We start from the raw sequence: 16,954 nt of genomic DNA on the forward strand, positions 1-16,954 counted from the left end.
AGACGCAAACACATAGAGAGATGTAATTTCCACAGAATGTTTCAAGAAGGGGTGATTATTAAAATTAAAATAAGAAAAAGGTATTTTGCCTATATGCTGAATGCTTGCTTCTGAATTTTTAATAGTTTCTTTAAAAAACAAACAAATCTGTAGCCATTTCCTGGACTGCGGAAAACTTTAGATCATGTTGGTTGGGAATTCTGTATGTTGTTGCCCAATACGTGTGTAAGGCATAAGGCTGAATATGTATATATTGGAATGGTTCCACTTTCTCTGTTGCAGTGCTAGCTCCTTCCCAATACCATCCCAAAGCATTAAAGGATCCCTACCCTGACTATGTTTTAAGTTATCTATGAAGACTTGACTCTTTCCCTAAACCCTGGGTTAGTGTGTAGTGACCCTCTTTTGGGAATTTGGGTGAATGAGTTATATTTCGATTGCTCTCTTGGATTGTCTTCTGGAGTAAGTGGCCATATTAAATAAATTAAATTTTTTATCTCTTTTTGATAGGCTATGATAGGTTTATTATTTTAATATTATATGCCGTTTATTCTAGAGTTTGGGTGGCTTCAGATTTTTCAAATTTGACAGATAAATGAAGCAAGTGCATAGCAATTAAATTGTAAAGTATTTAGGGGAAGGGATTTTCTTTTTTTTTTTTAAATAAACTTTATTGAGGTTTTTTACAAAACAAAAAACAAAAAAAATATAAAAAATAGAAAAAAGAAAAGAGGAAAAACAAACATTCAAACAGAAACATAAAACATAAAATACATAAGTATGATAACATTTTCAATTAGTATCGGATGTGCAGTGTTTTAACTATTTACATAAATAGTATTTGGTGACATTTCAACTCACTTTTAACCAATATTTAACACACCTTTAGATCTTTCTTTCATTTTGTCATGCAACCACTTGTACCACCTTTCCCATACCATATAGTAAACTGACTTCTCATCATTTAATTCATAAGTTAATTTAGTCATCTCTGCGCACTCGAGTATTTTCTTAATTGTAAGCTCTTCTGGTGGTTGAGTTTTCTCTTTCCAGTACTGTGCATATGCCAATCTAGCGGCTGTAATTATGTGGATCATTAAATGTATCATTTCCTTTCTATATGGTTTCTTTATTATTCCCAGGAGGAAAATCTCTGGTGTTAGTTCAATATCTTCGTCAATTATTTCTTGTAACCACCTCCTAATTTTATTCCAGTATCCTTTCGCTTCCGGGCATGTCCACCACATGTGAAAGAAGGTGCCTTGACCATGGCCACATTTCCAACAGTTGGGATGTATATTGGAATATATCTTTGCTAGTCTGGCCGGGGCTAGGTACCATCTATGCAACATTTTGTAATGGTTTTCCTTATATGCCACCGCTCTAGTAAGTTTAAGATTTCTGTTCCATGCCTCCTCCCATTCCCCAAAATTTATATCACGCCCTATATTTTTCTCCCATGCAATTATTTGGTTCTTTGTGACATCTTCGAACTTACCCTCGCCTAATAAATAATTGTATAGTTTTGCCAGAATCTTTTTATTTGTTCCCATCAGGACTTTATCCAATCCATTTGGTCCAAGTTCTAAACCGTATTGTTCTTTATCTCTCTGATATCTGGATTTTATTTGTGAATAGGTCCACCAATCTAGGATTATTCCTTGCTCTCGTAGGATGTCATTTGGTTTAAGCCTCCCTCCTTCGTCCAAAATATCTTTGTATCTGCCCATTTTCTCCCTCTCCCACCTATTTGGGTGGGTCAGGGCCTCCATCATTGAGAGCCAATTTGGAATTTTTTTGTAATATTTCTGCCTAATCTGAGTCCATGTTTGAACCAAGGAGTCTCTAATTTTATGTCTGTGGAAATGTGTCTTCCTTTTCTTCTCCATGTCCCAAATGTGGGCGTGCCAGCCTTTTTGCAAGTCATGGCCTTCTAAAGTGAGAATCCTCTCATTTTCCAGGGTGATCCAGTCTCTTAACCAAACTAGCTTAGCTGCCCTGTAGTATGTTTCCCAGTCCGGGAGTCCAAATCCGCCTATATCTCTTTTGCCCCTTAAAATTTTAATGGAAAATCTCGGTTTTTTTCCCTCCCATATAAATTTTCTAATGATTTGGTCTAATTCTAAAAAAAATTTTTTGTTTAGATTTATCGGTATATTTTGGAATAAGAATAATATTCTGGGGAGGATGTTCATCTTAATTGTGGCTATCTTGCCCAAAAGTGATAGTTTTATTTTTTTCCAGCTATCTAGGTCTTGTTTCATTTTTCTAATTAGGGGAATATAATTATCGTCTTTCAAGGTCGAACATCTAGATGTAATCCAAATTCCTAAGTATTTAATTTTTTTGGCAACCTGTAATCCTAATGCTTCTTCTATCTCGTTCTTCTGGCTCTCAGTTGTATTCTTGATCAATACTTTGGTTTTAGTTTTGTTCAGTCTAAAGCCTGCCACCTCTCCATATTTACTTAATTCCTCTAATACTTTAGGTCCCGATTCTATGGGGTCTTCAAGGATTAAAGCTACGTCGTCCGCAAATGCTTGCGTCTTGTAGGTCTCCTTCCTGATCTTCAAACCTTTTATTTCCTCGTTAGATCTAATTTTCCGGAGAAGAACTTCTAGGGCCAAAATAAACAATAAGGGGGATAGGGGACAACCTTGCCTTACTCCCTTACTAATTTGGAATGTTTTGGTCCTATCCCCATTCACCAGGATGCTCGCCTTTTGGTTATTATATATAGATTTAATCATCATTTCAAAATTTGTTCCGAATTTCATAATCTCAATTTGTTTAATCATAAATTTCCAATTTAAATTGTCGAATGCTTTTTGAGCATCAACAAAGATCAGAGCCATCTGTTTTCCGGGGTGCTCTTCATAATACTCTAGTGTGTCTAGCACGATTCTCAAATTATCCCTAATTTGTCTCCCCGGTAAAAATCCGTTCTGGTCTTTGTATATCCAATTATTTAAAATCTTTTTCATTCTTTCTGCCATTATACCCATGAATAATTTGTAGTCAGTATTTAGGAGCGAAATTGGTCTGTAATTTTGAATTTGTTTTAGGTCGGCACCTTCTTTCGGCACAAGTGTAACATGCGCCTCTTTCCATGACTCTGGGATTTTTTGATCTAACAATACATCATTAAAAATTTCTACTAATTTCGGTTGGAGTATTTCTTCTAATTTTTTATATATTTCCCCTGGGAATCCGTCAGGTCCTGGAGCTTTATTATTTTTCAATTTGGAGAGGGCTGTTTTTAATTCTTCAATTGTAATCTTTCTGTTGAGCATTTCTTTTTCATCTTCAGTTATTTGTGGGAGCTCTGCTTTTATCAAATATTGTTCTATTTTGTCATCCGGTATCTCCTCTTCTTTGTATAGGGATTCGTAGTATTCTCTCACCTAGGGGAAGGGATTTTCTTTCTTTTTTTTTTTTGAAAAAAGTTTATTTTATTTCTTATAAACTTTGTAAATGTAAATTCTCTTATTCATAGTTAATCACACATATACATATATTTTCTAAAAGAATTTTTTTTTTAAATTATATTCGGGGTTGCTCTTCTACCCTTTCTTCTCCCTTATTTTACAACAATCCTTCTTCTCCTTCTTTCTTTCCCTTCCCTGCTTTCTTCTATCCTTTCCTAGAGGGATAGAAGGGGAAGGGATTTTCAATCCAACTTGATCATAGCTTACTGCAAGGGAATGTTCTTTGCCCCATCTTGACTCTCTTGAAAAGAATGTTCTCAAAAGCAACTTAACAATTGCAAGATTTTCAGTTAGATAAGAATTCATTTCCCATAACATGAAGCAAAAAGAAAGAAAGAAAGAAAATATTTGTCATGTTGCTTTAATTGACCGGGGGCACTGCAGCAGCAGTAGGAGAGGAGTAGATGTCACTTAATAGAAATTTATGGGAAAAGACAAAATCCCTGAGGGCCAGATGAATGCTGAATCTGAAATGTTCATGTTCAGTGGAAAAACTGAGCTTGGGACTTTTTTACCTTCTAAAAACAAAGCTTTTAACATAATAGGAATAATACCAATCTCATTGCCAAGCTTTGACTTGACAATAGAATGGTCCCACAACATTCTGCCTAATTTCCAGTAATACTGATTTAGTCATACAGTCATATTCAAACTTATAATTCAGCTGCTTATTTTTTCCTCTTGCAATTAAATAAATTTCAAAAATGTAATCTTGAATATATTCATTATAGTTTTGACTTGCGTACAAATAATTTTAAATTCAGTTAATCTAAAACAAGAAGCCTGGGGGTTATCAAACAGCTAAGATAGCCTGGGAGTTCAGTTGAAAGGAACATGATTGGACAACTAGGTACAGTCTCTCTGAGGATGTCTCTGAATGTAATTGCAGCAGATTTGACCCAAACCAGGCTTCCCTGAGAAGAAAACTTCCTATGCAAACAGCTTACTGTCAGAACTGATCTTATTCAGGAATCCTGCCTTAGTTATAGGAAACAGCTGCTTCCTAAAGAGAACCCATTGACTATTTTTTGTTTGTTTGATTTTGTAGATAAAGGTTCTCCTCCAAGTGTAGGAGTACCCACCTTATCCATAGTGGCTACTACAGCAAGTTCTGTTGCTCTCATCCTTCTCCTAGTTGTATTGTTTGTTTTGCTACAACCAAAACTGAAGTCATTTCATCACAGCAGGTGAGTTATTCAGAATTTGTGGGGGTCTCTTCAGTTAAAGAGATTTGGGAGTGGAGGTAGATATTAAGTGGAAGAGGCTATTGTGACTAGTTGGGTATCAGGTGAAGGCTATATCTGCTGGAATTGATGCTGCTGCTCACTTTAATAAATTTCTGGGATTAGAGTGATAGAGTATACCAATTCAATGTCCAAAGTAGTCTAAACCATGCAAACTAATGGCCAGTGTTCTTGAAACACAGCATGTTACAGTTGACTTAACTGCAGAATAGCCTGAGAGATAACAAAATAGTTACGCCAGTTATGTACTGTAACCACTAAAAGGTTAGAATAGATACTAATGTTGGTGGTAGAAGTTATTTGGGAATATGACATAATCATCAGATGCCTTTAAGGGGCAGATGTTTATTCATGTAAATTGGATGGAGAACCTGTTCAGATGCTATTAGGTCTTGACATCCACAGTTATGCCAGTGAAAGATGAAGAATGCTAGAAGTTGGTAATATCTAGAAAGTTTCAGAATCTCCACTCTTGATGTAAATGCTTATAAGTACGCTATGGTGATGTGTGTCTCATTATTTTATTGACCCAAAGTCATGCATTCTTTTTCTGATTGTTCCTTCCTATCTTCTTTTGAGTTTTTCCTCCAATCTTTTTTTTTATATTTCAGGAACTCATTCTGTTAGGCAAAAAAAAAAAAAAAAATCTTTGGGAAAACTATTTCCATTTTGATCTTGAAGATAACAATCACAAATCCTGTTGCAAAGGAATAGATGGGCTCTGTGGTGTAATACATACATGGTCAAATTCTGTTTTTATTTCCAGGAGGGAGACATTAGATTTTTCAAAGTACCTTGCTCTCAATAGATCCTAATTATCAAGGTCTCTTCTAGTAGAAACTTTACCTAAGGCTTATTGGAGGGATTCAAAGTATCCAAACTAAAACATTGTGTTTCCCAGGCTATCTTTATGGTCAACAGGCACCACTGTCACCTCTGTTACTCAAAAGCCAAAAGAAACCCTGGCCTTCCTTCCATTCTTGGAGCTGGGAAAAGAGATCTGTGCTTTGTTTGCTCCCTGCCTGCTTCAGAGTTCCAAGGCTGGGAGGAAGCTTGGAATTTCTTGAGCTCACAGACTGTTGTCAGTATGTTTACTCTGGCAAGAACAATGTGGAAACAGCACTTTGGGGGAAGAGGGAGTTTTGTAAACAGGCTTAATTAGGCTGGAGATTTCATTGATTTTATTTAAAATGAACAGTTATCATCACTGCTAATACGTACTTCTGTAATCCAGACTACTTGTGTATTATTCTCTGAGATAAGAAGAAAAAACAGTTTCCTGCAATCTTACTTGTCTAATTTTTAAAAAACAATTGGCCAATATATAAAGCAGTAGACACATAATAGTTGTTTTCCCTCTGTTCTTATACCTGAAGCTGGAAAAATCTTGAATCAGGATAGAAATGTCTCTTAATGAAGAAGATAATGCAACTTCAAGGTTGCATGCCCATCATATCCTACAAACATTATTCAGTGAATAAAATGATTAAAACTTTGTGGTGTTTTCTTTGAGTGGATTATGGTAAAAGCACTACTTTGTTCCTTCATGGCGAATTCCCATGGAAAGTTTGCCCCATCTGTTTTGCCTTGTATGCTTTGCTTTCTTAAGATAGCAATCAGAGGAGTAATATTTATGTTTAATCCAAGGAGTTCTTTCTCTCTTCCAGTCTCTTACATAAAAAGCTATGAAATTTAGACTGTTCAGTTATTCCCATGATCTTGTGATCCAGTGGAATTGTTTATCCATAACTGCTTTAAGTTCTCATTTGTAATATTAGTGATAGTTCTGGCCTCTTTTTTTTTATTTTCAATAAAATTTTCAAGCATCAGGATATTTTCCAACAACTCTTACTTACATGTTATATGGCAAAAATATTTATTTAGTCCTTTGAGTGTGCTGACTGATCCTGCTTCCATACTGTTGAATAATTTTTTTTTCTTGCTGTCCAATGTTAGAGGACCCTGTAACTGCAGGAAAAATGCAAGGGTGGTGGTGATGATATGCTGTCCAATTTCCTCTATTTTTCTAGCCCCACAGTTGAGTGACATTGTTTTTTGCTTCAGCCTTTTTGATCCTCCAACTTCTACAGTCATATGATTTAACAATAGGCAACTTTGTTGGAAGTGTGATGCCCCTACACTTTAAAAGTTTGTCTAGATTTGTCATAGCCTCCTAGAAGCTGGTGCTTCTTTAATTATGATTATAGTAACCAATCCTGTGGATTTTTGACCCAGGAAGATAGTATTTGTTGCTGCTGCTTCACCTTCTTGCATTAGGTAATCTTGCACACTTGACATATTTTTTGTATTTTGAATCGGACTAGCTTTTCCATTCTGTTTTCAAAACTTTAGCAAGGAATTCCTGACTTCTAGCCACCAGGTCATATCACTTCAGTCTATTTGAGGTTATCAATATTTCTTCCAGCAAATTTAATTCCAATTTATGTTTTCCAATCCAGCACTTTTCATTTTATGTTCTTCATATTAATTAAATAGATAGGGTGATGGTGTACAATCTTAGTACACTCCTCTCCCAATTTTGAACCCATATTTTATTTTAACTGATGCTTCCTAGATGTCATTAAAATTCTCAAAATATTCAGATAGAGTAGTCTAGCCCTTGTGCTTAATAGCTATCTGCAGTTCATTGTGGTTCACACAAAGCTATTAGTATAATTCCGGTGTCAGCAACCCATGGCTCTGGAGCCACGTGCGGCTCTTTCATCCCCCTGCTGTGGCTTCCTGTCGGCTGAACCCACCACTGGCTGGCCCCGCCCCTTGCCCTCCCCTCCCAGCCACTCCTCGCCTGGCCTGAGAAAGTAAGGGTGACGGTGTGGGATGGAGACTCGTTCCGCATCATAATGGGCTCCAGGAGGAGGAAGGGACGCCGTCTCTCTCATTGTGAAGTACGCTAAATTTAACTCTGCTGTGCAAGGTGCTGCGAGAGCAGTGGGCAGGTTATGGAGGTGGCAACAGCAGTGGCATCAGTCACAGCCAGGCCAGTATTAACTTGGGGCGGAGAGCAAGTCTAGTGTCTCCCTGAGTAACTGAGGTGCGTGCAGCACCAACAAGGGCTGGAAGTGCCTGAGAGAGGAGGCAAGTACAGGGGCGCTTCGCTCCCACTCCAGAATATGGAGCGAGTCTCCGTCCTCTGCCATCGCCCTTACCTTCTCAGGCCAGGCAAGGAGTGACTGGGAGGGGAGGATGAGGGGAGGGGCCAGCCAGTGGTGGGTTCAGCCGACAGGGGGACAAAAGAGCTTCATTTATCTGGGAACCTGAAATGATTCTTGATTTAAATCATATGATAAAAAGCACCCAAAGAAGAAGAAAGAACAACTTCAGCAAAAAAAAAAAAAAACCCAAACCCCAATCCTGGCCTGTTTTTGGAAATGGTTCAAGAGGGAATACACACACACACGTGAGACAGAGAGAGAGAAATGAGAAAGAGAGAGATCTTTTTCCCACAGGAAAAAAACAAAACAAAAACAACGGGAGCCACAACACTTGGGTAGGCATGGCTGGGGGGGGGGTCATGTGACTGGGTGGGAATGAGTGACGTCGAGTTGGCCCCGCCCATCCAGGTTTTATGGCTCCTGGTGTTTTTTTTTTCTGTGGGAAATGGCTCTTTTGAGTGTTTAAGGTTGCAGATCCCTGATATAATCAATAAAACAAAAATCAGTGGCTTTTAGGGGGCTGTCTTGCCTTTTCAGTTATCCATTTAATGTGTGTAACACATGCAATTGTTTGGTAGCTTGAACATCTGGAACCCTTGGCACTGTCATTTTTTTTTTTTTGGTTGTTTTAAATACAGATTCCTATTTACCATTCTCTGGCCACTGCTGTTTTCCACATGAACTGTCAGCAATATTTTAGAATAGCATCCTTGCAAAATATGAAACAGTTCCACAGATATTTCACAAATTCCTGCAGCTCTTTTCATAGCAGTATTTTCTAGGGTCCATTTAATTTTACTTTCAGAAAACGTCTGACTCTACACATTTTATACTGTGTTATAAATCAAATGGCCATGTTTGAAGTAGACTTCTATAAATTGTATTCACTTTTCAGATCTTGCTCAGTTTTGTGAAATGTGTTTGGTTGTAGGAAATTCAGATCAATGTCTGGAGAGGTTTAGAGTTCACTTTTTCAGTACACTTTGGCAAGAAACACAGGCTGCATATAGTGGTAATGTTGCCAGTCAGTCTAGTGGTTGTTAGGTAGTTGCTTGGTGCATAGAACTTGGATGCAAGACAAAATTCTAAGTATTTCTAATTATGAAGTCCTGTAAACAGAATTAGATGTATTTATAAGGTTATAAAAGAATATATGCTTCCTTAATTGACTTGTGGACCCATGATAACATGAGAAAATTGATTATCAATAAAGCCATACTGTTTCTCTTTATTTAATACTAATGTAATTTGCAATTGAAACGTAATAACCATATCGTAGCAATAGCACTTAGACTTATATACCGCTTCATAGTGCTTTACAGCCCTCTCTAAGCGGTTTACAGAGTCAGCATATTGCCCCCAACAATCTGGGTCCTCATTTTACCCACCTCGGAAGGATGGAAGGCTGAGTCAACCTTGAGCCTGGTGAGATTCGATCTGCCAAACTGCTAGCAGCCGGTGATCAGCAGAAGTAGCCTGCAGTACTGCATTCTAACCACTGTGCCACTGCGGCTCATATCACATATAACCTCTCTTCCTTAACATATTTTCACCTGCATCCGGTATTTTAGCCATAGTGGAATTATTATTAGCTATGAGATAGAAATCTTGTAATTCTACCCCAGCTCATTTATGAATCTACTAGGTGGTGATAGATACATTTTTACAGGGTCTCTTATTTCCTCTTTTATTCCTATCTTACATTGTTGGGTTAAGCCTTACTGAGAAAATAAGAGGGGCTTTTAGGATGAAATGTGTTACATATTATATTGTTATATTTCCCCTTTTCTCAAGAAAAGAGAAGCGGGGTGTTCATCTGCCCACTATAAATCTGAAATATCCAAAGAGGTTTTTGGTTCCCAGATTGACCTGGCATTGTCATGGCGCTGTAGTTGGTTTGACAAGATGGCAGATATTTTCCCTCCAAAACGTAGAGCTGGGATGGGACAAATCTCACTATGACCATAATGATTCTTTCCTATTTCTGCAGCTTTAAACTGGAAACAACGTTGAGTCTCCTCATGCTCACTAGCTAGTACAGTAGTGGCATGTTGATTGTGGAAAGTACTTTAAAGCCTAATAATGTCTGTGAACGAAACATTGTAATGAAACAGTGGGAATATAAAGTTCTGAAGTAACATGTTCAACAAACTTAACATAATGTTAAATGCATAAAGGGCACCTGAAAGCGTATAATAGGGATATATCAGTCTTAATTGGAATGAAGGCCCTAGTCCCTCAGTATTAAACAAGAAGGGTTCATTTCAGCATAATTTTTGTTTAGGAATTTTAGTTACAGATCTCAGTTAACAAATTTCATAAGCACATCGATGTTAGGAAGGAAAGTTTGTGTTGCTCATTAAAGAATTGGCCTACCTCATTGAAAATAATCCCAAAATGAACCATTTCTCTACTTTAGGCTTATTAAAGCCTTCTCCTGTTTAATGTCCTATAAATAGATATCTTGGAGTTTTGTGTATATGTGCCTTTGAGTCAGTGTTGACTCCCTGGATAAGTGCCTGCAGTTTTCTTGGCCAGATTTCAGGAGTGGTTTGCCATTATCTCTTCCTAGGTCTAAGAGAGTGTGATTGACACAAGATCATCCAGCTTCTGCCTTCATGTGGGACTAGAACGCATGATCTCCCAGTTGGTACCTTAACCACTATACCTAACTGGCTCTCATCTTACAGTTCACTAAATACCTGATGGCTATGCTAGTTTGAAATGGTGTTTGAGAATTCTAAAAAATTGTGTTCCTAAGACACTTGGAGGAAACCAGTGTACAGACATGATTTATTACTAAAACCAGTGGTGAAATGTAAAATTTGTTACTACTGGTTCTGTGGGCATGGCTTGGTGGGGGGGAATGTGACTGGGTGGGTGTGGCCAACTTTTTTTTTTTTAACTTTTAAAACCATTTTTTCTACAACCTCTTTGGCTGAAGAGGTTGTAAAAAAATGCTTTTAAAAGCCTCTGACGATCCTCACTGAGTTGCCTGATTGTCAGAGGCTTTTTTTTCTTTTAAAACCATTTTTTCTACAACCTCTTCGGCCGAAGAGTTTATTTTAAAAAATGCTTTTAAAAGCCTCTGACGATCCAGGCTTGAGCCGCGCAATCATCAGACACTTTTTTTAAAAAACTTTTAAAAGCATTTTTTCGGCCAAAGAGGTTGTGGAAAAAATGCTTTTAAAAATTAAAAAAAAGCCTCTGATGATTGCGTGGCTCAGCTGGGCATGGGGGAAGGGCAGGGATTTTTGCTACTGGTTCTCCGAACCATCCGCTGCCCTCGTTACCGGATCAGTCAATCCGGTCCAAAGCGGGAACATTTCACCCCTGACTAAAACCTTTACTCTGAAACAACAGTGAAACAAATATGATTACTAATCTTGTACATTTGATTGTACCATAAAATGTTGCTTATGTCATTGTACTTAAATATTTCTTTGAATTCCAAACACAGGCGTGATCAAGGTGTTTCTGGGGACCAGGTTTCTATTATGGTGGATGGAGTTCAGGTAGCTTTGCCATCTTATGAAGAAGCTGTCTATGGCAGTGCTGGAAACTGCATACCATCCTCAGATACACGGATACAGATCGTCCTTTCAGAAGGAGCTGGACAGAGTGAGGCAAGGGAAATGCAACAGCCACCACCAGACCAAGGGGGTCCCAGTGGCTTTATTAGGGAGGATGAAACCCCTGGACGCTCTGGATTGTGTGAAGCTGGCAGCTCTCACCACTCAGAAACTGTTCTAGTGCATCAGGCGACCACGTCTTCCTGGGTGGCTGGCACATCTAGCAGTAAATCTGGGCCCAAAGAGACTTCAGACTCAGAAAACAGCGATGTACAAAGCCTTTTATCACTTGCTTCCTCAGAGGAATACATGGATGGTAAGTAATGTGAAATAAGTCTTGAAACTGGATTTATATAACTGGAATAAAAATGTATGTAAATCCTACAAGCTCCATTTATTCCTTCAATCAAGAAATTACAAAAAGTAGCATAGTCATCAGAGAAAAACTGTTCCAGAACCTTTTTGTTATCCATCACCTACCTATCTTTCCGATTTATATAGCCATCCATCTCAATATATGACTCTGGATGACTCACAAAAAATTAAAAAGAGTATAAAAACATCAAAATAATACGGCAAGTTAAAAACAATATATAACCAAGTATAAAACTTACAAGAAAATACATAGCTGAAGTAGTCACATATGACCATAACTGTCAATGCAGCCATGGCACAGGCTCTACCACATTCCCAGCTCCTCATGCCCATTGCAGAACCATGTTTTCAGGACCTTATGAAAAGCCAGCAGGAGCCACACATGTTGTGTTTGGAGTAATGCAACCCCAACCAAGACAAGAGGTGGAAAGTCCCCAAAGCCAGGTGGCCCCAAGACCCCAAATCACTCAATTTTGCTTGGGTTGAGCTGAAGCCTGTTGTTCCCCATGAGCTTCCAGACACTGAGATTGGACCTCCACAACATCACTTAAGGTAGAAATGTAAGCTGAGTGTTGTCAGCATACTGATGGCTCCTACCCCATATCATTGGATAATCTCATCCATTGGCTTCATGTAGATGTTAAACAGCAGTGAAGAAAGTACCAAACCCTGTGGCACCCCACACAGAGATCTCCTTCCTAACATATTCTCCATAACAACTCCCTAGGGTTACCCATTAATAGATTTAATTGCAATTTTCTGTGCATTTCACAAAAGTACACAAACCAAACCAAAAAAAACCCCCAACCCTAGTCTTGCATTCAGGATTTATTAATGCAGGGTTCTAAGATGCATAATTTATTTCATCTGTAGTCTTTATTTATTCTGGTATAGAAGTTTAGAAATCCAAAACTAAACTTTCATGCATTTTAAACTCAAGAATACTTTAATACCTATTGAAAAGCCATCTTAGGCCTTCCTCCCTTACTTTTCTGCAGCACTTCTACATTACTACAGGTGTCTCCTGACCACAGAGTGGTTTATGCTTGGAACTGGACAGTTTCTGTTCAGGCTGGCCACAAAAACCTAACCCTGATGCATTTTCTTTTTAAAATGAGGAGGGAAATGGGGTGGGTTTTTTTATTAAAAAAAAAACAGCCAGCTACTATGTAAGTATGAATGACTGGAGATGTGTGGATGATAGTGACATGGTACTTTACCTCCAGAATGGAAGCTACGAGAAGGCATCCCAGGAGGTGACAGAAGGGGGAAGTTCTTCCAGTAAAAATCTGCCTATTCTACAGCGCCAGATGACATAGTGCACAATTATTTTACAGTATTTTCTCTAGACCAGGAGTTCAACTGACACAGGGCAAAATCAGTCTCTGGCTGGTACAGTTCTCACTATTGGAAGGAGCCTTAGTCTGATCCAAAGATTAGGAAGAATAAATAAGCTTTGTTCTCTTGTCTGAGTCAATCCAAAGAAGCTCTTATTATGAGACTCCAGGGCTTTTCTAAGGGAAAGGCCTTGCAAAAACACAGGCAATGAAAGTTTTAAAGAATGCCAAGCTTTTATAGAAACTTGGCTGGTTAAACAAGAACTTTTGTAACTCAAATGGACTTCATAGACTTCTCAGGCTCTACCAGGGCTGTGCTGGGTTGTCTTTGAAACCTGGAACCGAATAGAAAGATTATCTAACATCCTTTTCTCTCTCTCCCTACCTCCAGATATTCCATTGTTGAAAGAAGCATGAGGGTTACAACGGTCATCAAATCTACACTCTCTAGTTTCCTTTTCGGAATGATGAGCGCTTCATGCTGGCTTTCCCTTCCCTGAAGTGCTGCACACTGAATATTTCCAGAAAATATCCCTTAGTTGAAGATCCAAAGGATGCCACCAAGACACCATCTTCAGTGCATCAGTGGAGTGCACCATGCCAGCTATCTTCTCCATCTCATTCTATAAGCATTAAAGGAGGGCTTTAGAGACTCAAGTTCCTCCAGCCTCTCCTCTTTCCCAGACAGATGATTTTGAGTACAGTCTCTGGAGAGTTGCCATTTACTTGTGCCTTGCTCCTTCTCACACTGGCTCGCTGCAATTTCTCATAGGCCTTGCTAGCTTCTGGACGTCTCAGAAAGCAGGGTCAAACCACAGCTTGCTTTGTTTGGTGCAGATGGTTTTGTTCTATTTATTAACTACATTATGAAGGCAAGAAGAATGCCTTGAGATGGCCTGAGTGGGAGGGAGTTTATAAAATTCACACATACTGGTTGCAGACCTCAGGTGTTGAAAATTGTATAATCCATAATGAAACTGCACATCAACACATTAATAAGCAGTGCTGGCTGTATTAAAGGGAATTGCTACCCGCCACTTTAGAAAAAAAATCGCTTAGGCTGCTACTTGTGCTTTGTTTTCCTCAAGGGTAAAGTGACTATACCTCTCATATATTTGCATTCATTCTTTTCTTTTTTAATTCCATCACCTCCACTAGGACATTCTTTATCTCTTTGAACATGCTGTGTGGCATACATTGAGGGCTGCAGAAAGCTTTGAGAAACTCCCTTGTATGTAGCCAGATTTAAGAGCACTTGCATGGCTAAGCCCATGGCCTCATCCTATCAGCAATACTGTGGCCGTATTACAGCTGATCCAAAGCCTTCCATCTTTGAGTATATGATTGGTTTAGTCTCTTTCAAATATCAGTAGAAATCAGTTTGTTGTGTTGGAGTAGCATTATCATCTGTCACATGCGTTTCTGTGTCAGCTCACCACAGAGTGATTTTGGCATTGCTACTTTATTTTGTTGCTGTGGTTGATTTCTGTCCTTGTGGAGGTATTGCCAGGGCCTGCATTTTCTTCAGTTAGCAACTGTCAATTTTTAAAGTATTGATCATGGTTAGCAAGTATTTAGCTTTTGAAATTGGTATGTCCAATTGCCTTGAATGAATTAGTGATAGCCTGCCTTAAAAAAGAGCCATGCTGCTGTTTGTCTAGATGCAAGAGCCTCCCTTCCTCAACATGCTTTATTTTTTTGTGTGTGTTGCCTTCTGCATGCTACTTCCACTTGGAAATTTCTTACTATGCAGGGAACATGCTTGTTTACCTCACGTCCTCTCGCACAAGTCTGCTTCTGTTCTTGTTTTTCTAGCTATCTGTGAACAACGGTCTTGATGACATTATGGAAGTACTGATTCAATAGCTTTTCTTCAAGTGAACCTCCCAAATCAAGACTTTTTGTGTGATTTCCCAAAGATTTGTACAACAGACGTAAGCAGCTTAAGTACCAGTTCTCCACCTTGTCCCAGCCCTGGGGACATGCCAACTGCAGGCATAAAGAACTTGGAATGGGAAATAGTTTTTGCCTCTTTGGATGGCTGCCCATAATCCCTGATTTTAGGTGGCCTGCACAAGCTCAGAATTATGAATATTCCTGTGAATATTCCTGACAGAAATTTAGTATTGAAAGCAAATACTCAGAAAACCACAGCTTGCATTTTATCAAATCATAAAGATAAAATCTCTGACCTTTGTGAATATATTCCTGCAAATTTGTAGGGTAATGTATATGACAATCTTAAGGTGTATAAGTAGAATTTGCTGTGGCAATGTGACAAAACTTTAGAACTCTGCATGGTTTTTTAAAAAAATCCTTCAGGATGTGCAGAAGTACTGAGTAAACCAATAATTTGCTTGTTTTTAATAATATGACAGAGGCAAACAATTCTGGATTTTCCTGGGGCCTGATACTGGTATAAATATATATTGCCTTGGCTTTGATTCTGCTCTCTTGTAAGTGAATGGATACATATCAAATATATATACATCTCATTACATAGAAGATGTTTCAGTAACAGTTAGTAAGCAAATGTGCAGGAAGAGCCAGCCATAACTAATATTATACAGAGGCTAATAAGGCACTGCAAATCCTTTGAAAGAGCTGCTTCCAGATACAAGGCTATGTATAAAACACCTCTTCCTCAATCAAACAAATATCTTTTTGCCAAGTTTGTGCTGCCGTTTCCAGCTATCTCTGCCTGGTTTTCCCCTATGGCTACTTTAGTGAAAAGAGGAGCTTTGATTGAGATCCCACAAAGTTAGAAGCACTTCTTTTGAAGGAGTTTTACCATCCTAATGGCTAGGGGCATATAATTTCCTAAACCAAATAACCACAATAATGTTTATCATGCTGTATAGACCTAGCTATTGTGGTTTATAAATGTTGACGAATGATTTATCATGGTCTGTGAACACAGCCAATTAACTTATTCAGTAAGATTAAGTAACTGTGGTTTAGTGCAGTGGTAAATATTTTGGTTGAGATGGAGATGTTTCGAAGTATATAGAGTGACATCTAATACCGATTTCTTTCTGGACTCATGACTGGATTAGCCTTGAATATGAATCTTCTTTCTCACTCAGCTGTGCAGTTTTTAAACCATGTAAGAACTCTGAAATAATGTATTTTCATTCCATCAAACAAAATTTATAATCCTGTGTTTCCATTCAAAAGAAGGGTTTTGGTGGAGCAAATCATTGGATGCTAATTGGAACCACACAAGGAAGGCATGAAAGCACTAGCATCCTCCTTTTTTAATATGTAGCCAGCATGTTCTGTGTACTGCATCCGTATTCTCTGGAAACCTTTAGTATAGATAATCTTTATAAAGGATTTGGGTCTTAATATTTTACCTGAATAATTTATAGCTGGATTTTGTGATTTTTTCAGGGCAAGAAATAGCTTTCCTTTGTAGAAAAACTGAATTTTGAAGATCAACAATAAAAATGCCATCTTCAAAATTGTAAGTTTCTTTTCCCTTTCAAATCTAATATTCTCAGGTTCTTGATCTGATTGGCAAATTCATATAAAGCGAAGATACCAATAGTTGTTAAGTATATGCTGGGGGTATCTGCTTAAGATGTAAATGAATAGAATATTTTTTTAAATGACATTAAAGTTCTGATGCATCAAAGAGCATTAACGTAGTTGGAAGGGCTGCTACTCCAACACTTTGTAGTTCTTAGGTGCCTAATTATTCATTTAACTTTTTGCAGCCTTTTATAGGGAGAACTACAGTAGATGCTGCAAGAGCACACTTTG

At 38.2% G+C, this 16,954-nt stretch overlaps 1 protein-coding gene across 1 annotated transcript in view; it reads left to right on the top strand.

The window, feature by feature from the left end:
* Window positions 1-16,694, top strand: part of SUSD6 (sushi domain containing 6) — a 62,091-nt gene extending 45,397 nt beyond the window's left edge. The window contains exons 4-6 of the mRNA XM_070931263.1: window positions 4,537-4,675; window positions 11,366-11,793; window positions 13,581-16,694. Coding sequence (XP_070787364.1) covers window positions 4,537-4,675; window positions 11,366-11,793; window positions 13,581-13,606 — 593 coding nt within the window. The 3' untranslated portion in view covers window positions 13,607-16,694. The remainder of the gene's footprint in view (window positions 1-4,536; window positions 4,676-11,365; window positions 11,794-13,580) is intronic.
* Window positions 16,695-16,954: the final 260 nt, after the last annotated feature.

This window comes from Pituophis catenifer, unplaced genomic scaffold (genome assembly GCF_029215685.1).
Source record: "Pituophis catenifer annectens isolate HBS135680 unplaced genomic scaffold, rPitCat1.0.hap2 SCAF_1, whole genome shotgun sequence".
Lineage (NCBI taxonomy): Eukaryota > Metazoa > Chordata > Lepidosauria > Squamata > Colubridae > Pituophis > Pituophis catenifer.